At 48.2% G+C, this 23875-nt stretch overlaps 1 protein-coding gene across 1 annotated transcript in view; it reads left to right on the top strand.

The window, feature by feature from the left end:
* VSTM4 (V-set and transmembrane domain containing 4) overlaps positions 1-15900 on the top strand; it is a 176402-nt gene extending 160502 nt beyond the window's left edge. Inside the window, exon 8 of the mRNA XM_049854948.1 lies at positions 15780-15900. Within this exon, the coding sequence (XP_049710905.1) occupies positions 15780-15785 (6 nt within the window). The 3' untranslated portion in view covers positions 15786-15900. The remainder of the gene's footprint in view (positions 1-15779) is intronic.
* The last annotated feature ends 7975 nt before the right edge of the window (positions 15901-23875 follow it).

Raw genomic sequence — 23875 nt, 5'->3', positions numbered from 1 at the left:
TCCCGTTGGCAGCCCCTCGGCCAGGCTCCATCAGAGACCAACCTGAAATAACACGCTTGTCTCAGGGTGCAGGACCCAGCTGTGCTGGCTGGCACCCCCCTCTGGCTGTAGGCAGGCCTAGGGGTGGCCTTGATGGGAATCCCGGGGTGTCTTCCCCCTCAGGGGCTATCAGAGACCCCATTCTCCATGGGATAAGAAGGAGCTGGTATATTTTTCCAGAGAAGCAGAGTGGGTTATGTAAGTGCTGGGCCAGGAAGCCACTTCAGGGCTAGCCCCACAGACTCAGAACTCCCCAGCTGGCCCCAGCTCAGCTGAAGTCTTTGGTCTGGGGACAAAGTCTCCACTTCTAAGAAGATACCAGAAGGCCCGGCTGGGCTCACAGCTGCGAAACTTAGACTGCGAAACTTATACCAGACACCTATATCTACACAGTTTTAAGCTAACGTGTAGAGGCTTGGGTGGGTTAAAAAAAAAAAGGCGCCATTTTACTTGCCCAGGTCAAATCCGGCTCCAGTATAAGGCAATGTTCCTCTTGTTAGCTGCTGTCAAGTTGGCTCCAGAATAAGATAGTGAGAGTAGCTTATATCTGTAAACTGCTTATGTGTACAGAGGCTATTCATTGTGTATTCTGTTTCTCCCCCAAATTCCACACATTTTTAAAGTAGCCTCTCTGAGGAAGGGCTAATCGCAGATCACTGGAGCCCTCCTTAGCTCCTTAACAGAAGCAGAAATGTCTCCCACCATCTCCTTACACCCCCCTGGCCTGGCTTGTCCCCCTCGTGTTCCTCATCCTTATCAAGTTGACTTTCATACTTAATACCGCCCCGTCACTATCTGCCCCACCCTGCGTACTGTTCTACCAGCCTCCCTATTGTCCTCTGAATAACTCGGTGGGATTCTACATCTTACAAACTAACAGTTTGCAACAAAAAGAAAGCAAACTTTTAATGTGGTGCTAACATACAATGGGAAGGTAAACAGCCATAAAAAAGAAGGACGTTCTGATGTGTGCCGCAGCATGGCTGAACCCTGAAAACATTACGTTGAGTGAAATAGGTCAGACCCGAAAGGACAAACAGTGTATGATCTCACTTACATGAATATCTGGAATAGAGAAACGAATAGAGAGAAAGAGTAGATTAGAGGCTGCTATGAGCTGGGGGGAGAGGACTAGGGAATTGTTACTGTTTGGAGTGATGGAACATTTTGGAAGCAGTTACTAGTGATGGTTGTACAACATTGTGAATATCATTAATGCCCCTGAATTGTACACTTAGAAGTGGTTAAAATGGCAAATTTTATGTTGTGGATATTTTACCACAATAAAAAAGGAAAAAAGACATAGAACTTCTAGGCACGGATGAGCCCAAGTAGGGCGAACATGGAATGGAGGACTTTGCACCATACCTCTGAGCTCCTCCCAGGAGCCACCTGCAGCACTGCCCGCACTAGGGGGCGTGTTTCCTAAGAAACTCTTCCTTGATGCCCAGCACGGGGGAGGGACCCAGCGCTGAGTGAGCACCCACTAAATATGCATCGGCCAACTTGTCAACACCACTTATCCCTCCTGGAGCCATGGGTCCAGGTTATCTTCCAGGGACATTTAGAAATACCTAAATTAGGTATCTGATTTGTAATTAAGAACATTCTATTTATTTAACTCAATAATTGGCGGAGGGAGAGAGAGTGAGGTGGACTGAATGACAACTGGAGCAAAACCAGGTTTGGTGTTTCTGGTGGAGCGTTCCAGTAGGCGTGTTCTCGGACGCAGCTGGAGCTCTGCGCCTCGTCTGGAGCCTCCCAGGAGTGCCAGGTGACTGAAGAGAATGGAGAGGCTCAGGTGTGTGCAGATGCTGCTGGAAGCCGAGATTCTCTTCGAGGGACATTTAGAAATTGTGATATATTACATTTATGATAAACAAGGGTATAATCTAGTAACCCAAAAAAAAAAAAACCCAGTGCCCTCGAGTCGATTCCGACTCATAGCGACCCTACAGGACAGAGTAGAACTGCCCCATAGAGTTTCCTTGGAAAATAATCTAGTATTAGACACTAAATTAGGTATCTTATTTGTAATTAAGAGCATTATATTTATTGAACTCAATAATTGATTTATTTGATTGATACTTATTTGGCTCAGCACCCCTGCCAGGCCTCAGGGTGGTGGCACCTGGTTCTCCTCTGAGCCAACACCCTCTCCCAGCAGTCTCCATCCCAGGTCAGCCCATTCTGAGCACTACAGCTGAGGCCACCCTTGTTTCTGTCCTCTGAGAGGAGCCCTAAAGGCACAAGCATTCAGCAGGCTGGAGGAGGGCAAGGCCGTGATAGAAAGAGGCCAGAGCTCTGAGCAGCGGGGAGTGGAGAGAAGGCAGTTCAGGTACTGGGTGATGGTCTCAGAATTCCCAGAGTTTAAAGCATTTTCACAGGAATGTGCTTGCTGTTTCCAAGTTTTAACTTCTGTGATCTCAGTCTTCTCATCTATGAAATGGATATGATGGCTCTTGGAATGGTTGTTGCTGTTGAGTTGCCTCCAACTTATGGTGACCCTGTGCACAACAGAATAAAATGCTGCCCGGTCCTGTGCCAACCCCGTGATCAGTTGCAGATCGGGCTAGTGTGAGCCATAGGTTTTCATCGGCTGGTTTCCGGAAGGAGATCGCCAGGCCTACCTTCCTAGTCCATCTTAGTCTGGAGGCTCCACTGAAACCTGTGCGGCATCATAGCAATATGCAAGCCTTCACTGACAGCCGGGTGGTCAGCACATGACGTACACTGGCCGGAATCTAGCCCGGGACTCCCTCATGACAGACGAGAATTCTACCACCGAACCACCACTGCCCTCCTTGGAACGGTGAGGAGGTTTAAACGAGCTAGCAATCAGTAAATGGTGGTCAGTCTCGTCTCCCATCCTGGACCCACCAGCCACACGCTTCCTCCTCCCTTCAGAAGGTCAACCACAATTTCTTCACCTGCAACATGCTGACAATAATGGCTTCCTTGAAGGCTTCCTGTGGGGACAGGATACACATACCTGTAAAACACCGGCTCAGAGCAGGTACCCAGTAGGTACAGACAGACAGCTGTGGCTCTCCCCGAGGCTGGCTAGAGTTTGGTGGCAGAGACTTCCCTTTGCACCTCTTGCACTCTGTGAGTTAATGCCCACCCTGGGCCTCCGGCGGGGGCTGCGGGGTGGGAGTCTCCCCAGCAGGCCTCTGCTCAGGCGATACTAATTGTGCCAGAGAGAACGGCTCACTAGAGTGGAAAATAGTCCTCATATATCTGGCTGAAGATGATAATGACCTTTTAAATAACAGAAGCAATTCTATTTCAATACCTCAATTACTGTGAACTCTCAAATGTCAAAGTGCTCGGCACTTTCAAAACAGCTTAATATAGACATTTATAGCACTTAGACACAGCTAGTTTCTTATCTAACCTAATTATGTGTTGTACAGGAAATGGCGAAGCTCACAATCTGAGTTATTTTTACAGCCATCCCCACACACGGCCCTGGGCTCTGCAGCTGGGATTTCTCCCTGGTGGAGGATGCTGCTGTTCTAGAGAGAATCAAGAGTGGATCCTGGCCAGGGGCCCAACCTCCAGCAAAACGAGGAGAGAGGTGGTTTGAAGTGGGTCTCCGAGCTCGGTTAATGCCAACGGCACTGTGCCCCTGACTCAAGGGACAGATTTCACACATAACATGCGAAGGGCCACTGGGACCCAAGGAACAGCCAGGATATGGGCCTTCGTGAGTGGGAGGACACTCTGCCTCGTATGGCAAAGCCAGGAGTTACCTTCCCAGGTGTAAGATGGTGTGAGGCCGGGATCACCTGGTACCTTCTGTTATCAGTTTTAGAGGCTGCCCTCCTCTCTCCATGTTTGCAGCCCAAAGGGCTTGGGGGACCTTGGGGTTTGCACCTTGGGGGATGAGCTGATTTCCCCTCCGACCTCCTCCCTGCTGCTCTCCCTCCCTCTGATTCCTGTGCCTCCCGGCTATCTCTCCCAGCAAGCGAGCTCCTGTTTCAGGGACTTGCACTTACTTGTCCCTCTGCCTGCAGTTTTCTTCCCCCAGACACCCACGTGGCCCACAACCTCACTTACTTTAGGTCTCAAATGTCACCTTACTGGGGAGGCCTTTCCTGGCTCCACCACCCATCTGCCAGTTGCTCGTACTGTGGTAGTTTGTGTGTTGCTGTGATGCTGGAAGCATTTCAAGTGCCAGCAGGGTCACTCATGGTAGACAGGTTTCAGTGGAGTTTCCAGATTAAGACAGACTAGGAAGAAAGACCTAGTGATCTACTACCAAAAATTAGCCAATGAAAACCCTATGGAGTACAACAGAAGATTGGTTCGCTCGCTTTGGCCATGTCATCGGGAGGGGTCATTAGCTCAAGGAGGACATCGTGTTTGGTGAAGAAGAGGGCCAGCCAGGGTGAGGAAGGCCCTCGGTGAGATGGATTGGTACAATAGGCCACACTGATGGACTCGAACATGCCAATGACCATGAGGATGGTGCAGGACTGGGCAACATTTTGTTCTGTTATACATAAGGTCACCATGAGTTGGAGTTGAAATGATGGCAGCTACCTACCTACCTACCTGTCTGTCTACCTATCCATCTATCATCTATCTTCCTGACCACTCTGTCACAAATTTGTCCTCCCTGATATTTCCTTGCCCCTTTTCTGCCTTTTTTTTTAGAGTGGTAGCTTACTGACTCGGCATTTTACTTATGTGTATTTTCTTTGTCCCCCCATGTAGAGTGCAACTATTTACGGGCGAGGGTTTTATGATTCACTGCTATGTGTCCAGTGCTTTGACGTGCTGGACCCGTTGAGTCGATTCCAACTCATGGAGACCCGTGTGTGCAGAGCAGAACTGCTCCACAGGGTTTTAAAGGTTCTGACAGAAGCAGATCTCCAGACCTGTCCTCCGAAGCGCCTCTGGCTAGTTAAAACCACCAGCCTCCCAGCAGAGTATTCAAGCACTTAGCCGTTTGAGCTACCCAGGGATTCCACGGGACTCATAGTCATCACTCGATGAGTATTTGCTGAGTGTATCATGGATGAACAGAAAGCCAGAGGTAGGGCCCAGTTTTAAGTCGGGACATTCGCAGAGGGGGCTGGGCAGCCCATGATTCTAGGCTAGACACACTACAAGGCTTGTGGAGAACGTGGCCCCAGAAAGGCTAGCTTCACTGCTCCGGCGCTTGACAGAGGGCGTTGGGTGCATTGCAGTGATACGTTTTAATCCTCCCAACAGCCTCCTGGCTAGTGCTCAGCTGCTAACCATAAGGTTGGAGGTTTGAATCTCTTTTCAGACGTTCCTTGGAAGAAAGGACTGGAAATCTACTTCCAAAAAATCATTCATTGAAAAACCTGTGGAACACGGTTCTGCTCTGACACGTATGGGGCTGCATGAGTTGGAGTCAATTCAATGGCTGTTGGTGTTTTAACAATCCCCGTGTGGTGGGTATGACTATTGGCATCTTACAGATTTGGAAACTGAGGCTCAGAAAGGCTATACAACTTTCCTTGAGTTCTTCAGCTGGTGATGAGCAAAGACAAGCCCCAGGTTGTCCTATTCCAAGCCACATCTTCATCAGGGCTTGCTGTTCCTGGCTGACAGTGCTGCAGTGAGCCTGCCAATTTTTAGGGCTCCAGTGGAAACCCTGGTGGCGTAGTGCTTAAGAGCTATGTCTGCTAACCAAAAGGCAGCAGTTCAAATCCACCAGGCACTCCTTGAAAACTCTGTGGGGCAGCTCTACTCTGTCCTTTAAGGTCTCTGTGAGTCAGAATCAACTCGATGGCAACAGGTTTGGGTTTTTTGTTTTGTTTTGTTTTGTTTTGTTTTTGGGGGGAGCATTTTAAGTATGTCTAGTTGGGTGCCAGGCTCTCTGCTCCCTACCCAGGCCCTGTCCCAGGAGGGGCATAGTCAGCTGGCCAGTCTGCAGCCCCTTGCTCCTAGGATATTCCCACCCACCTTTCTCCTTCTCTCATTCATTCCCTTTTTTGCCTCTGTTTATATAGCTATTCCTGGCCTCACATTCTTCGTCCCTAGCTGAGGGTCTGCCAGGCTCAGGCCAAGGAGTGTGGCCCACAGCACGGCAGGCGGTATCCTGCCTGAGCTCAGTTACTGCTGCTCGACGTTGCTTTCCACACAGACTTTTTTTATAGTATATTTTTATTCATATGTTTCTAAAAACAAAAATTAGATTATATAATGTGCATTGTTTTGTAACCTCCTGGTGCAATGGTTAAGAACTCAGGCTGCTAACCAAAAGACTGGCAGTTCAAATCCACCAGCCACTCCTTGAAAACCCTATGGGACAGTTCTGCTCTTTTCTGTAGGGTTGCTATGAGTCAGAATCGACTCAATGGCAATGGGTTCATTTCCGCATATATCAGGAATATTTTTCATGTGTTAAATATTCAAAAATTTCCCTTTATATATTGATAATCACTGTCATCTGCCGTATGTTGCAAGAATTTCCTCCAGATTTTCCCTTTCTATTTTGTGTGTGGAAACCCTGGTGGCACAGTAGTTACGAGCTACAGCTGTTGACCAAAAGTTCGGCAGTTTGAATCCACCAGGCATCCTTGGAAATTCTATAGGGTCAGAATGAGTTGGAATCGACTGGATGGCATCGGTTCTATTTTGTGTATAGTAAGATTTTTTTGTTTGTTTGTGTTGTTGTTTTTATCGAAGTTCTTGGCAAGACCCTGACAAAACATCTTTGTAGACTTTTCAGGGTCTCCTTTCACTTCGCCATTCACTCACTCACTCACTCACTCACTCCTCGCACCTGTGTAGGGCACCCCATGGTGCCAGCCCCTAGGCAGGGCAGACAGAGATAAAGCAGCAGGACGTCATCTGTGTTCTTGAAGATCTCACAGGTGCTTAGGGTTGGCAGGGAAACGGAGTTTCAACCCAGTGTGATGGGGTAGAGACAGCAGGGGGCACTGGGGAGCCAGGGAAAGTCTGGAAGTAGCCGGTGGGCACTTTCAGGCAGGCCCTTCTCTCCCTGGAATCACCTTCCCTATAACCCAGGTGTTATGAAGAGCCTTTTTTGGGGGTCCTTGCAGGAAGAGGAGGGGCAGATCTATACACATCCTTGCACAGGCCCCCTCACCCAGACCAGGAGCCCTCCTGAGGCAGCCTGGCCTGAGAGGGGCCTAACCTGGGTCCACTTCACGGCCATGCATCAGCACCCCTGTGCCTGGCACCAGCCCCCTAGACCAAAGCAGTCAGATTCCCATCAGTGATGTGACCTCCCTGGGGAGGGCAGACATGCAGCATGGGAGCACAGGGGAGGCCATGACTCCTGGAAGTCAGGGCAGTGGAAAAGGGGAGCTGTCCGCTCTAGAGCCAAAGGAGGACAGTGGAGCCAGGCAGGCATGCCCCCAGAATACGTGTTGGTGAGTTTCCCCTCAGAAACCTCAAGTGGCAATTTAGGTAGTGGTAGACTCAGCCTGAATCCAGGTCCTTTCGCCTGGGACTTGTCCCTTAACCTCTCTGAGCCTCAGTTCCTGAGCAGTAGACCATGAGGGTTCACCGAGATGGTGTGCACCTGGATGCTTCTGCCCTTCTGCTCTCAGCTCACTGTCACCCTCTCTGCAGGGTGCCTGTCACCGCCCTCCCTCAAGTATCCCTTGATGTTCCATCTCACAGGAAAGCTAGAACCTGCCCAGAGTTCACCCCAGCTCTAATCTTACTGTTGCCTCGTCTGCCTCCTCGACTAGACTGAGCTCCCTGAGGGTAGGGACTGTCCCGTTCTCTGTGGTATCCCTGCGCCTGGAAGAGTAGGTGCTTGAGGAAATAATTATGGATGAAGGTAAGGTGCCTGGCATAGGGAGTCACTGTAGGGAATTGTTTAGAAATTTTTATAATCACTTATTGATTCTAAGGAGGCCTGAGCTTGCCTGTCCCTGGGCATAGCCAGATGTAGGCTTCTATGTGCTTCCCAAGCCCTGAGTTCTTTCTCAAGATGCTGGTCCAATGGTGGTGAATTAAAATGGGTCTCGGGCCACCTAGTAATGTGAACACCTAAAGCACTCTGCAAAAAACAAAGCAATAGGAAATGACAGGTCCGTTGCAGACTGGAAGCGCTACTCAGACCCCCCGCAAGGTATTCAGAGCGAAGTCATGTTTGGCTGCACAGTCCAAGCAGAACACACCTGCAGGATATACTTAGCCTCTCAAATTCTAGACCTCTGTTCTGGTCCCAAAGCCACAAAAGTCAACAGTCCAGAACCTGGGGAATTGGGCTGCTCCTCTCCTAGGCTACAGATGGTAATTACTTGTCAGTGGACTAGTAATTTTGTAGAATTGAGTCATACTCTTCTTATTTTTCTGATTCTTTCACTCAGCATAATTATTTTTTAAATTTTAATTTAGTTTTACCCTTCACTAAAGTTACCACTTACCTATCGCCTAGTGTTTTTCCATCCCCACCTGTACCCTCCCTCAGCACCATTGAAGGTTGTTTCTTTTTGTGTGTAAACCTTTTCATGAGTTTTTACAGTAGTGGTCTCACACAATATTTGTCCTTTTGTAATTTACTTCTTTCACTCAGCATAATGCCCTCCAGATTCATCCATGTTGTGAGATGCTTCGCAGATTCATCATTGTCTTTATCGTTGCATAATCTCCATTGTGTGTATGTATGACAGTTTGTTTATCCATTCATCCATTGATGGGCATCTTTTTGCTATTGTGAACAATGTTACAATAAACACAGGTGTGCGTATGTCTATTTCTGTGACGACTCATTTCTCTAGGATATATTCTTAGGAGTGAAATTGCTGGATCATATGATATTTCCTTTTTCTAAAAAATTTTTTTTTTATTGTGCTTTAAGTGAAAGTTTACAAATCAAGTCAGTGTCTCAAACAAAAACTTACATACACCTTGCTATATACTCCTAGTTACTCTCCCTCTGATGAGACAGCACACTCCTTCCCTCCACTCTCTATTTTCTTGTCCATCCAGCCAGCTCTTGACACCCTCTGCCCTCTCATCTCTCCAAACAGGAGTGACCCACATAGTCTCATGTGTCTACTTGATCCGAGAAGCTCACTCCTCACCAGGATTATTTTCTATCCCATGGTCCAGTCCAATCCCTCCCTGAAGAGTTGGCTTTGGAAATGGTTCCTGTCTTGGGCTAACAGAAGGTCTGGGGACCATGAACTCTGGGGTCCTTCTAGTCTCAGTCAGACCATTAAGCCTGGTCTTTTTATGAGGATTTGAGGTCTGCATACCACTGCTTTCTTGTTCCCTCAGGGGTTCTCTGTTGTGTTCCTGTCAGGGCAGCCATCGGTTGTAGCTGGGCACCATCTAGTTCTTCTGGTCTCAGACTGATGTAGTTTCTGGTTTGTGTGTCCCTTTCTGTCTCCTGGGCTCATAATTACCTTGTGTCTTTGATGTTCTTCATTCTCCTTTGCTCCAGGTAGGTTGAGACCAATAGATGCGTCTTAGATGGCTGCTTGCTAGCGTTTAAGACCCCAGATGACACTCTCCAAAGCGGGATGCAGAATGTTTTCTTAATAGATTTTATTATGCCAATTGACTTACATGCCTCCTGAAACCATGGCCCCCAAACCCCCACCCCTGCTACACTGGCCTTCGAAGCCTTCAGTTTATTCAGGAAACTGCTTTGCTTTTGGTTTAGTCCAGTCTTGCTGACCTCTCCTGTATTGTGTGTTGTCTTCTCTTCACCTAAAATAGTTCTTATCTACAATCTAATTAGTGAAAACCCCTCTCCGTCCTCCCCTCCCTCCCCACTCTCGTAACCATCAAAGATTATTTACTTTGGTGTTTTCACTTTTTCTTGAGTCCTTATAATAGTGGTCTCATACAATATTTGTCCTTTTGTAACTGACTAATTTCACTCAGCATAATGCCTTCCAGATTCCTCCATGTTATGAAATGTTTCAGAGATTCATCATTGCTCTTTATTGATGCATAGTATTCCTTTGTGTGAATATACCATAATTTATTTATCCATTCATCTGTTCATGGGCACCTTGGTTGCTTCCATCTTTTTGCTATTGTAAACAGTGCTGCAATAAACATGGGTGTGGATATATCTGTATGTGTAAAGGCTCTTGTTTCTCTAGGATATATTCCAAGGAATGGGATTGCTGGATCATATGGTAGTTCCATTTCTAGCTTTTAAGGAAGCGCCAAATCGATTTCCAAAGTGGCTATAGCATTTTACATTCCCACCAGCAGTGTATAAGTGTTCCAATCTCTCCACAACCTCTCCAACATTTATTATTTTGTGTTTTTTGGATTAATGCCAGCCTTGTTGGGGTGAGATGGAATCTCATTGTAGTTTTGATTTGCATTTCTCTAGTGGCTAATGATCATGAGCATTTCCTCACATATCTGTTAGCTACCTGAATGTCTTCTTTAGTGAAGTGCCTGTTCATATCCTTTGCCCATTTTTTAATTGGGCTATTTGTCTTTTTGTAGTTGAGTTTTTGCGGTATCATGTAGATTTTAGAGATCAGATGCTGATTGGAAATGTCATAGCTAAAAACTTCTTCCCAGTCTGTAGGTAATCTTTTTACTCTTTTGGTGGAGTCTTTGGTTGAGCATAGGTGTTTGCTTTTTAGGAGCTCCCAGTTATCTAGTTTCTCTTCTGCATTGTTAGTAATGTTTTGTATACTGTTTCTGCCATGTATTAAGGCTCCTAACATTGCTCGTATTTTTTCTTCCATGATCTTTATCGTTTTAGATTTTATATTTAGGTCTTTGATTCATTTTGAGTTCATTTTTGTGCATGGTGTGAGGTATGGGTCTTGTTTCATTTTTTTGCAGATGGATATCCAGTTATGCCAGCACCATTTGTTAAAGAGACTGTCTTTTCCCCATTTAACTGACTTTGTAACTTTGTCAAATATCAGCTGCTCATATGTGGATGGATTTATGTCTGGATTCTCAATTCTGTTCCATTGGTCTATGTATCTGTTGTTGTACTGGTACCAGGCGGTTTTGACTACTGTGGCAGTATAATAGTTTCTAAAATCAAGTAGAGTAAGTCCTCCCACTTTGTTCTTCTTTTTCGGTAATGCTTTACTTATCCAGGGCCTCTTTCCCTTCCACACAATGTTGGTGATTTGTTTCTCCATCTCATTAAAATTGTTGTTGGAATTTGGATCAGAATTGCATTCTACCTATAGATGGCTTTTGGTAGAATAGACATTTTTACAATGTTGAGTCTTCCTATCCATGAGCAAGGTATGTTTTCCCACTTATGTAGGTCTCTTTTGGTTTCTTGCAGTAGTGTCTTGTAGTTTTCTTTGTATAGTTCTTTTACATCTCTGGTAAGATTTATTTCTAAGTATTTTATCTTCCTGGGGGCTGCTGTAAATGGTGTTGATTCGGTGATTACCTCTTCAATGTTCTTTTTGTTGGTGTAGAGGAATCCAACTGAATGTTGGATGTTTATCTTGTATCCTGATACTCTGCTGAACTCTTCTACTAGTTTCAGTAGTTTTCTTGAGGGTTTTTTGTGTATAAGATCATGTTATCTGCAAATAGAGATACTTTTACTTCTTACTTACCAGTCTGGATGCCCTTTATTTCTTTATTTAGCCTAATTGCTCTGGCTAGGACCTCCAGCACAATGTTGAATAAGAGTGGTGATAAAGGGCATCCTTGTCTGGTTCCTGATCCCAAGGGGAATGCTTTCAGACCATATGATATTTCTATTTCTAGCTTTCTAAGGAACTGCCATATCATTTTCCAAAATAGTTGTACCATTTTGCATTCATGCCAGCAGTGCATAAGAGTTTCAGTCTCTTCCAGCCTCTCCAAGATTTGTTATTTTTTTTATTTTTTTGATTCGTGCTAGTAATGTCAGGGTGAGATGGTATCTCATTGTGGTTTTGATTTGCATTTCTCTAATGGCTAGTGATCTCGAGCATTTCCTCATATGTCTGTTAGCTGCTTAAATGTCTTCTTTGGTGAAGTGTCCATTTTCTTTGTTGTCGTTGTGCTTTAAGTGAAAGTTTACAAATCAAGTCAGTCTCTCATACAAAAACTTATATACATCTTGCTATGTACTCCTAGCTGCTGTCTGCCTAATGAGACAGCACACTCCTTCTCTCCACCCTGAATTCCCCATGTCCATTCAGCCAGTTCCTGTCGCCCTCTGCCTTCTCATCTCACCTCCAGACAGGAGTTGCCTACATAGTCTCATGTGTCTACTTGAGCCAAGAAACTCACTCCTCACAAGTATCATTTTCTGTCTTATAGCCCAGTCCAATCCCTGTCTGAAGAGTTGGCTTTGGGAATGGTTCCAGTCCTGGGCTAACAGAAGGTCTGGGGACCATGACCTCCTGGGTCCTTCTAGTCTCTGTCAGACCATTAAGTCTGGTCTTTTTACGAGAATTTGAGGTCTGCATCCCACTGCTCTCCTGCTCCCTCAGGGGTTCTCCATTGTGTTCCCTGTCAGGGCAGTCATCTGTTGTAGCTGGGCACCATCTAGTTCTTCTGGTCTCAGGCTGATGGAGTCTCTGATTTATGTGGCTCTTTCTGTCTCTTGGGCTCATAATTACCTGTGTCTTTGGTGTTCTTCATTCTCCTTTGCTCCAGGTGGTTTGAGACCAATGAATGCATCTTAGGGGGCCACTTGCTAGTGTTTAAGACCCCAGACACTACTCACCAAAATGGGATGCAGAATGTTTTCTTAATAGATTTTATTATGCCAATTGACCTAAATGTCCTCTGAAACCGTGGTCCTCAGACCCCCACCCCTGCTACTCTGTCTTTGTCCATCTTTTAGTTGGGTTATTTGTCTTCTCGTTGTTGGATTTTCCTGTAGATTTTAGAGATTAGACCTTTGTCAAATATGTCATAGCCAAAATTTTTTTCCTAGTCTGTAGGTTCGCTTTTTACCCTTTTGGTGAAGTCTTTTGATGCACATAGGTATTTAATTTTTAGAAGGTCCCAGTTATCTAGCTTATCTTATGGAGTTTGTGTGTCATTGATTGTGGTTTTTATCCTGTTAATGCCGTGTATTAGGGACTCTAGCATTGATTCTATTTTTTCTTCTGTGATCTTTATAGTTTTTTGTTTTCTATTTAGGTCTTTGATCCTTTTTGAATTAGTTTTTGTGTATGGTGTGAGGTATGTGTCTTGTTTCATTTTTTTGCAGATGGACGTCTAGTTTTCCTCACTTGATTGACTTTGGGCCCTTGTCAAAGATCAGGTGACGATAGGTGGATGGATTTACATCTGGGTTCTCAATTCTGTTCCAGTGGTTAATGTCTCTCTCATTGTACCAGTACCAGGCTGTTTTGACTATTGTAGCTGCATAGTAGATTCTGAAGTCAGGCAGTGTTAGTCCTCTTTATTCTTCTTCAGTAGTGCACTTGGCATAATTGTTTTGAGGTTCATCCATGTTCTTGCACATATCATTAGTTCATTCCTGTTTATTGCTGAGTAGTATTCTGTTGTATGGATGTATCACAGTTTGTTTATAATTCACCAGTTGAAGGACATTTGAATTGTTTCAGTTTTTTGGCTATTATAAATAAAGCTGATATGAACATTCATGTACAAGTTGTTGTATGGACATATAATTTCCTTTCTGTTGGATAGGGATTGGTAAACCTTTTCAGTAAAGGACCAAACTGTAAATATTTTAGGCTCTGTGGGTAATATAGTCTGTTGTAACTGCTCAACTCTGCCATTGTAGTATGAAAGCAGCCACATACACTATTAAAAAAACCCAGTGCTGTCAAGTTGGTTCTGACTCATAGCGACCCTATAGGATGGAGTAGAACTGCCCCATAGGGTTTCCAAGGAGCGGCTGGTGGATTTAACTGCCAACCTTTTGCTTAGTAGCCGAACGCTTAGCCACTGCACTACCAGGGCTCCATATAAATACATAAATGAATGAGTATGGTTGTGTCCTGTTATAGCTTTATATTTATGGACAATGAAATTTGAATTTCATATAATTTTCACAGATCATCAAATATTATTCCTTTTTGATTTTTTCCCCCAAACATTTAAAAATGCTAAAACTGTCTTTAGCTGGAGAACAGCATTAAAACAGGGCCGTGATTTACTGACTCCTAATCCTGAGTGGGAAACCCTGGTGGCATAGTGGTTAAGAGCTACAGCTGCTGACCAAAAGGTCAGCAGTTGGAATCCACTAGGTGCTCCTTGGAAACTCTATGGGGCAGTTCTACTCTGTCCTATAGGGTCGCTATGAGTCAGAATTGACTCAATGGCAATGGGTTTTTTTTTTTTTTTTTTTTAATCTTGAGTGAATATCTAGAAGTGAGATGGCTAGATCTCATGGTAGGTGTATGTTTAACATTCTAGAAACTGTCAAACTGTTTTCCAAAGTGTTTACACCATTTTATGTTTCCACCAGCAGTGTATGAAAATTCTAGTTCCTCTGCATCATTGCCAATATTTGGTCTCGTCAGTCTTTTTAATTTTAGCCATTTTTATAGTGTTGGGGCACATGATTTGGTTATTATTTGCATTTTACAACAGTAATGATGTTGAGCAAGTTTTCATGAGTTCTTTGCCATCCATATATCTTCCTCGGTGAAATGTCTGTTCAAATTTTTTGCCCGTATTTTCACAGGGTTGTTTGTTTTCTATTATTAAATTTTGAGAGGTTTTTTTATTTTTGGTATACTCTGAATACAAGTCTTTTGTAAGATATGTGATTTTCAAATACTTTCAGTCTATGGCCTGTGTTTTCATTTTGTTAAAGGTATCCTTCAAATAACAGATGATCTTACATTTGACCAAATCCAATTTATCATTCTTTTTTTAATAGATCATGCTTTTGGTGTTGTACCTAAGACTTCTTTCAATAACTCCAGGTCGCAAAGAATTTTTCCTGTTTTCTTCCAGAAGTTTTAATTTTAGATTTCACATTTAGGTCTATGATCCATTTTAAATCAGTTTTTCTTTATGGTGGGAAGTATAGATCATCTATCCTTTTTTTTTAATTATGATTTTGTGTATATGGCTATCCACTTGTTCCAGCACCATTTGTTGAAAAGACTATTTTTTTCTTCACTGAATTGCTTTGAGACCATATGTGAGTCTGTCTTGGGTCATTGTGTCTTATTGTTCTATCAGGAGCCCTGGTGGTACAGCAGTTAAGCACTCAGCTGCTAACCAAAAGGTTGGCTATTCAAACCCACCAGCTGCTCTGTAGGAGAAAGATGTGGCAGTCAGCTTCTATAAATATTTACAGCCTTAGAAACTCTATAGGGCAGTTCTGCTCTGTCGTATAGGGTCACTGTGAGGCAGCATCGACGTGACGGCAGTGGGTGGGTTTTTTGTTCTACCTGTGTATCTGATGTCAGTAGCACACTGTCTTGATTACCATAGCTGTCTGATAAATTTCGAAATAAAATAGCGTAACTCTTCCATCCTTGTTCTTCATTCAAAGTTGTTTTGGCTATCTAGGTTATTCTAGGTTCTCGTCATTCCCATCTGAATTTTAGAATAGGTAATCAATTTCTACAAAAAAATCCTTCTGTGATTTTGACTGAGATTGTATCGAATCTATAGATCAGTTTTGGGATCTTAACAACGTTGAGCCTTTGGATTCATGGCCAGAATATGTCCCTATATTTATTTAGGTCTTTTGTTTCTCACAGCAATGCTGAGTAGGTTTCAGGGTAGTTTTCAGATCCTGCACATTTTCGTCCTATTTCTACATATTTCGTATTTTTTTTTAATATGCTTCTGAATGGTATTGACATTTCAATTTTAATATGATTGCTTTTTAGGGCTGACAAGATTTCCTGGGAGATTAGATGTGGGGTATCGTCTCAAAGGTTTCTGGACTGAGCAACTAGTCGGATGGAGTCCTATTCCTGACTGTGGCCAAGCAAAGATCAGATGTTAATAATAAAATAATAATGCAATGTATTGTTATTATTACTATGATGTTATTTAGAATTCCCCATGTTCCAGGCACTAGAGCTCACACCTCACACGTATGATAATCTCCTTAAATCCTCACAACTACGCTATGAGGTAGGTACTATGATTGCCAATTAAAGAAGAAGACACCAAGTTTCTAGTAGATTAACCAATTTCCTCAGAGTTCCCCAGCGCATGAAAAGAAGTCAGGCCTTGAACCCAGAGGTCTAGCTCCATATATGGACCACAGCCCCTCTGCTGCCTCCTCTTGGGGGGTGCAGTGGAGAGCACTCCTTGGGATGTGGTTGGGATTGGGGCCGGTCCCCTCCTTCCCTCTGGCTCTGCTAACCCAGGTTGGGCAGGCATCCCCAGGGCCTCTCCTGGGCAAGTGCTGCTTCTCAAGCTTACCTTCCTCCCTGGGCAAACACAAGGTCTGCCCCACCCGGAACTTGGGTAAGGACCAGCAGCCATCAAGTCGGCTCCTATGCCTGGCGACCCTGTGTGTGTCACAGGAGTACGGTGTTCCATATAGGGTTTTCATTGGCTGATTTTTCAGAAGTAGGTCACCAGACCTTTCTTCAAGGTGCCTGTAGGTGGACTTGAACCACCAACTTTTTGGTTAGCAGCTGAGCATTTTAATGTTTGCATCACCCAGGTTTCAGGAACCTTGGGAGGCTCATGAGATAGTTTTAGGCAAGAATGTTGTTTTCAATATTTTAGAAGTTTATTTTCATATAATTAGGAAAATACAGACTGCACATCAAACCAGTGATTTCACAGATATTATAATGCTTAGGGTGAGGTTGGAGTTTAAAAGCGAGTGAATATAAAGATAAATATGAAGAACATAAGTATACAGGTAGTGAAGAAAAATCAGGAAGGTGGTATGGGAATGAGAAGAACGTGGGATTACATTGATTGGGGGGTATTTCTCAGAGAGCGGAGGGAAGAAAAGAGCAGAAAAGTCATTATTCTCTTATCAGGTCCTGTGTGAGAAACTACTCTGATAATAATAATTAGCTTTTCCTGAGCACTCACTGGCTCTGTGGTTGGCACTTTACACATATTGCTCATTTCATCTTTAAAACAACCTGTGAGGTCGGTAATTGTCACTCTTATTTTGCAAAATGCCAACAACAATCTCAAACAACTGAGGTTGAGGGGATGTGAAGCCCCAGAGAACCACCTGCGCGGGTGTAATGAAGCACCTCGCCGGTGAAGGAAGTGTTGGGAGGAGGTGGGGCCTCTGCCCTGAGGGGCTCCAGAGGCCTGAGGCTGCAGGTGGAGGGACTAAAGTGACCTGTGTTCAAAGTGAGTGTGAACCTTGCAGCTACAGGGGAAGACACGGTGGTGAGCTCCTTGTAATAGGAGGTATCCAGGCTCCTCTCTGAAACCAAGATTCTGACCCATTTTTCTGATCCTTCCCAAAGCATCCAAGCCCATTCTATTTCCCTGGGAGCAGCTGCTCTCAAGCTCATTTGAGGAAACCTAGGCATGTGAGTTGGAATCCACTCGACAGCACTGGTTTGGGTAGATGTTGGAGAGTAACTGTCTAGGGGCTGGGCTCAGGCCCCCATCTGCCCCTGGCCTAGTCCTGAGAAGCATGAGGCCACGTGGCTGAGCAGAGGGGCTGCTCTGGCCTGGGATCTTCATCTGGTTCTGCCTCTGAACTTCTATGTGGCCTTAGATAAGCCCGTTTCCATGGGCCCCAGTTAGAGGACCTGTGTGGTCCCTGATGGCCGTAGACTCTCAGGGTTTACATTTCAGACCTCCATGTCCGGGACTCAGGCTCCCTCAGTCGGGCTCCCAGCCTGGCATAGAGGGGCACTCGGCAGGTCCTTGAGGAATGCTAGCGAATGAGTGAGTGAGTGGATGAATGAATGAACAGGTGGATGTTAAGGTAAAGTCATCACAGTGATGTCGGCGCCCGATGCCTGGTAGAGACAACAGGCTGCAGACTGCCCAGTATTTGGGGACCAGCTCACCTGTTACAACACATTTACACCAAATGGCAGTGAAGGGTTTTGGAAAAGGCATATTGTTGTACCTACCAGTTTGGGAGCCGAAGAGAGATCTCAGTTAGGCAGCAGTGTTTTCTGAGCCTCCAGGGACTTGAGGGAAGGAGACCATATGGAGGCCCCCTGTTTACTGAGGAGGTTATGAAGCATCCCACATAGTCGGAAGCAACGTGAGTACATGTGAGCACGTGAACACACACACCCCCCCTGATCTGAGCATGTGACGTGTACCCAAGACCAAAACCAATTTTGGCTGAGAGAGATTTGATTTGATGCTAAATAAATTTCATCAGGATTTTCATATGAAGAGTCTGTTCCTCCCCAAATGTGCCCTGCTCGGCTGCATTTTAATGTGAGCAAATCCAATCCCTGAGCTCTTGCAGGCCCCACAACTGGGTTCACAGGACTCCTCACTCCTGGATGCTGGGCTGTGTCAGGGAGGCAGCGTCTGTCACAAGTGGCTTCCAGGGGACAGAGCTTCTATCAAAGAATGAATGAGGAGGGGCCTGGGTGGGCCAGAGCAGCCTGGGGACCTGGTCAGCAGTGCAGAGAGTAGTCGAGGGGGGGCCTGGGTGGGCCAGAGCAGCCTGGGGACCTGGTCAGCAGTGCAGAGAGTGGTCGAGGGGGGGCCTGGGTGGGCCAGAGCAGCCCGGGGACCTGGTCAGCAGTGCAGAGAGTAGTCGAGGGGGGGCCTGGGTGGGCCAGAGCAGCCCGGGGACCTGGTCAGCAGTGCAGAGAGTGGTCGAGGGGGGGCCTGGGTGGGCCAGAGCAGCCCGGGGACCTGGTCAGCAGTGCAGAGTGTGGTTGGGGGGGGGACTGGGTGGGCCAGAGCAGCCCAGGGGACCTGGTCCGCAGTGCAGAGAGTGGTCGAGGGGGGGCCTGGGTGGGCCAGAGCATCCCAGGGGACCTGGTCGTCAGTGCAGAGGGTGGTTGAGGAGGGGCCTGGGTGGGCCAGAGCATCCCAGGGGACCTGGTCGTCAGTGCAGAGGGTGGTCGAGGAGGGCCCTGGGTGGGCCAGAGCAGCCCAGGGGACCTGGCGGGCAGTGCAGAGAGCAGTTGAAAGGGGGCCTGGTGGGCCAGAGCAGTCCAGGGAACTGGTTGGCAGTGCAGAGAGTGGTCGAGTGGGGGCCTGGTGGGCCAGAGAAGCCCAGGGGACCTGGTCGTCAGTGCAGAGAGTGGTCGCGGGGGGGGGCCTGGGTGGGCCAGAGCATCCCAGGGGACCTGGTCGTCAGTGCAGAGGGTGGTCGAGGAGGGCCCTGGGTGGACCAGAGCAGCCCAGGGGACCTGGCAGACAGTGCAGAGAGTGGTTGAAAGGGGGCCTGGTGGGCCAGAGCAGTCCGGGGAACTGGTTGGCAGTGCAGAGAGTGGTCAAGTGGGGGCCTGGGTGGGCCAGAGCAGCCCATGGACCTGGTGGGTAGTGCAGAGAGTGGTCGAGGAGGGGCCTGGGTGGGCCAGAGCATCCCAGGGGACCTGGTCCGCAGTGCAGAGGGTGATCGAGGAGGGGCCTGGGTGGGCCAGAGTAGCCCAGGGGACCTGGTTGGCAGTGCAGAGAGTGGTCGAGGAGGGCCCTGGGTGGGCCAGAGCAGCCCAGGGGACCTGGTCCGCAGTGCAGAGAGCTCCAGGTGGGCCTTCTCCATCCTCCACTGCTGAATTCAAGCTCCTTCCACACCACTCAGCCATCACTCCGAGAGCCTGCTGCATGTCAGCCCACAACAAGTTGCTGGCATCCCCTGCCTCTAAAGGTCCAGGGAATGGCAGTACAGGACGTCCAGCTGAATTAGAATTTCAGAGAAGCAACAAATGCTTTTTTTTAGCCTAAGTGTGCCGTGTAGCCAGATGGAGAGGCCCAGCTCAGCCTGCAGTGGATGGAGCCGTTTCCTGGGCTGACATCAGTGCACCCCTGGGTGCTGGTCTTCCTCTCTGAAATCCACACGGAGACCCCCCGCCCCTCTCTGAGTACTGCCATTAGAGGGGCACCTAGCCTCACTGGGTGCCCTGCCGTGTCCTCACAGGGGGTGTGGCGGGCTGAGAGAGGCCCCTGGAAAGCAGTCGGAGTGAGGAATGCACGGAAAGCAGGGTTTATTTGGGTGGGGGACAGAGAGGGGACTTGCCCTATAGGGGAGCTATGGCTTTGACCTCGCCGGTGGAGGTGGGCATCGGGCCCTTGGTGGGGTGGGGAGGGGTCTCATCTCCTAGTTTATGAAGCTTTCATGGGGCAAAGCTCAGCTGGGAGAGAGCGGAGCAGGAGAGAGTGAATGGACTATGGGGCCCTGACCCCAGAGGCTGGGAGAACGCCTTACAAGACCCCGGTCCTGAGACCCAGTCCCGTCTGCTGTCTGCTCCAGAATTTCCCCAAGTGGAAGGGCTCCATCAGCCTCACCAGGAGATGGTTAAACATGCAGGTTCTGCGGGGCCAGGAGACCCGAACTAACATATCAGATATTTCTGAAGTAATGTAGTCCAAAGTGTGGGGCCTGGCTCCAGCCTGACAAAACGCCTGCCCTTATCAAGTGTCCTGGCATCTACTCCAGCCCACACACTGATGTCTCTGGGCCGGAGCGGAGTGGCGTGGGGCACAGGGACAGGCTCAGCAAGAAAAATGAATGAGTGAATAATAAGTGATGGATGGAAAGACTGCATCACGTCTGGGACAGGCGGTTTGTCATCTGCTTCTTTCCCTCCATAAAATACAATGAGCAGATGTGATTTGAGTCTCACAAGCCTTGTGCTGACACCAGCCAGGGTCCAGTGTTACGGAAAGCAAGGCAGAAGTGGCAGGAAGTGGGGACTAAGCAGGGACTGACTGCACCTCGCTGTGCATGCCTGTCCTCAGATCCTGGGCTGCGAGTATCAAGCTGCTGTCCCGTGGCTGGGCTTGGCTCCTGCACCCACGGGGCCTTGTCTCCTGGGCCTGGCCCTCCAGACAGGCCCATCATTCATGGAGTCCTTGGCTCTGGGCCTCTGAGAGCTATCACGCTGCTTCTCCCCATGGCCCCTGTCATTTCCACTGTGATGGGGGCCTCAGCACTGAGTCCTGCTCTCACCCTTGGTCCTTCTGCCCTGGCCACCCCTTCATCACTGACACCTATCAGGTGCTGCAGCCCAAATGTTAGGGCTTCTGTATCCACCCAGGCCCGAGGGGCCTCATGTTACAGATGAGGCCGGAACCTTCAGGCACTTCCCTCCGCCGTGCTGAGGCCTTTCTCCCCATCCCCGTCCTGCCCTGTGGAGCCTCCCTTAGCTCTGGCCACCTGTTGTACTCTGCTCTGACCCTTGGGCCCTGCAGCTGGGCTCATCTGGAAGGGCCCCATGGTGTCTCTCTGCTCCCTCGGACTTTGTGTGGAACAGCTCCCCTTCCTTGAGCGAACGGAGAGCTGCTCCTGGAGGCCTGGGGAAGTGTGGGGGCTCCTGCTTTATGGCCACCAGGAAGGAGGCTGCACCAGGCAGCCAGCTGCAGCTCGCTGAGATGGGCACTCTGAAGTGGTCTTAGCAGTGATTGCTTCCTCCCAGCCTCCTCCACAGGGGCCTGCTCAGCCCACAGCTCTGACCCTGCAGGCACCCAGCTCCATGGGTGCACTCAGCTGCTGCACCGCGGGCGCTGGCATCCTCCCAGCCATAGCCTGGGCCATAACATCCCTCAGGTTCTCCTCAAGTCCCTCCCAGCGCTCCACCACCTGGCCTCGCCCCACCCCTGAGGGGCTACTCCCTTGACCTGCTGCCATTCCTGCTTTATACTCCCAGGACCACAACTCAGAGTGTCACCCACCATCTCTCTCATCTTAACAACCCTCATGGAGCACCGCCTGTGAGCTGAGCACTGGGCTACAGCCCCGTGGGGTGGTGGTCCCCCGACTCGCACTCACCCTGCCTGTCGCCTGGCCCCCACCCCCACAGCCCCATAGCAATGGCAGCCCCGCCTCTCGGCCTCCAAGCTGCCTGAGACCTTATTTTTCATTCCTGCCCAGCGCAGCCTGCCTTTGCCAGTACCACCCCAATTTCTTATAAAGCCCCTTCTCCATCTCAACAAGGCCGAGGCATGTTTGCCGGCCAGGTCTTATTCTAGGGCCACCTACTTCAGCCAGGATGTCACCGTGCCTTCCCTAGGGCATGGGGCGTTAGCCGTCCTCCCTCAGGTTACATTTGTTTGTGCACGCCCTCTTCTCTTCCGATACGGGCGAGCCAGAGGCAGTCCTGGAGAAATGCTTGTTGGATGACTGAACCCAAGACAGCCTCTGGCCAGCAGACCCTCCGGCCTTGGTAAACGCTGCGAGTCCTATTTGGAGAAACGACTGCAGGTCCAGCCTGGTTATTTATGACCCTGCTTCTTGGCCTTCCCGGGAGTGGCGCTCTCCGCTCTTAAATTTATAGGCGGCCGTTGCAGTCCAGACTGACTAGGGGATTGCAAATGGACTGTGTGCTGATGCCTTCTGCAGATAGTGCCAGGGACCGTGAGATCCTTGGCTTCTGGGTCTCACCCAGGAGGGTTGCTCTGGACCTGGGATGCAGTCCCCCTACCACCATCCCCCTTGGCAAAGACCTCAGCACACTCAGAGACATCAGTTTGTTCTAACTGCCCATCACTCACCATTTTTGCCATAGTTAAAAACCACCCAGATTTTCAAAATATTTATCTTTAAGTTGACTCACTGTATCTCTGGAGGACAGATGACCCAGGGTCCTAAGACACTGAGTCTGCTTTCTTGCTATTCCTGGCTCTGAGCTAAACTGGTTGGGGACATCCCATTCAGGTCTCTGTAGGGCTTAGAGAAATACGGGAAGGACTCATACCCCCACTGTCTTGTAGAAAAGAAATCCTGGGAAGAGGAGTTGTTATTAATTGAATTTTGTCCCCAAAACAGTTATGTTGAAGTCCTAACCCCTGTACCTGTAAATATGACCCTGTTGTTTGGAAATACGGGTTTTCATACCAGAGTAGGGTATATCCTCAACCTAATCGCTTCTGAGTATGTCTTACAAAAGAGCAGAATGGACACAGAGTCACGTATGCAGGGGAGACAGATGCCACGTGAGGACCCAGCTACAAGTACAGGAACGTGAAGACTTGCCGGCAGACATCAGAAACCAGGAAAGAGAGCTCTGCAGAATGAATCCACACAGCCAAGACCCTGATCTGACTTTTAGCCTCTGGAGTTGTTCTCTCAGTCTATTCAGTTGTGGTATTTGTTGTTACTGCTGCCTTACGCAACTAAGCCAGGAGTGGAAGTTCAGAAGCCTGGCCACCTCCTGACCCTCACGTGCCTACCTGAGTTGGATTTTACTGAAGAGCAGGTGGATTTCCTTTCAAGGAGTTTTGGAAGACTTGGGGTATGGAGGAGACACTTCGATTGAATGTGATGTCTTCAGGACCAACTGCAGGCATGAGCAGGTGCCCGGAATTCCTCAGCAGGGCTCGACTACCCCATCAGCCATGCATTTTGCAGATGGAAAACAAAAGTTGCATAGTGTCAAGATTTTCCTAGGGTGAGCTCACAGTAAAGCCAACACGTGGACTTGGGGTCCTTGGCCTCTGTGTAAGGGTGGGCACTAGGAGAGCCTGCCCAGCCAAAGCCTGTAGGGATCCCCCACCTCCTGTGGGTACAGAGATGGGGCCCGCAGGTAGGCCAGGAGGGGTGAAGGTGGGGCAGGCAGGTGGGCGAGGAGGGGCAGAGATGAGACAGGCAGGTAGGCCAGGAAGGGTGGAGGTAGGGCAGGCAGGCAGGCCAGGAGGGGCAGAGATGAGACAGGCAGGTAGGCCAGGAGGGGCAGAGGTGGGGCAGGCACACTGAGGCAGGTGTGTTGCTGGCAGGCTAACTTCCCAGTCCCAGGATTGGGCCTCACTCTTGCCTGCACCCTGTGGCCCAGCCTTCTTAGCAGTGGCCACTCACACCCATGACCCCGTCCACTAAGAGCAAGACAAAGGGAGGAGCCAGTTCCCAAGAGGA

This window comes from Elephas maximus, chromosome 16 (genome assembly GCF_024166365.1).
Source record: "Elephas maximus indicus isolate mEleMax1 chromosome 16, mEleMax1 primary haplotype, whole genome shotgun sequence".
Lineage (NCBI taxonomy): Eukaryota > Metazoa > Chordata > Mammalia > Proboscidea > Elephantidae > Elephas > Elephas maximus.
This window is presented reverse-complemented; position numbering and strand designations above follow the sequence as displayed.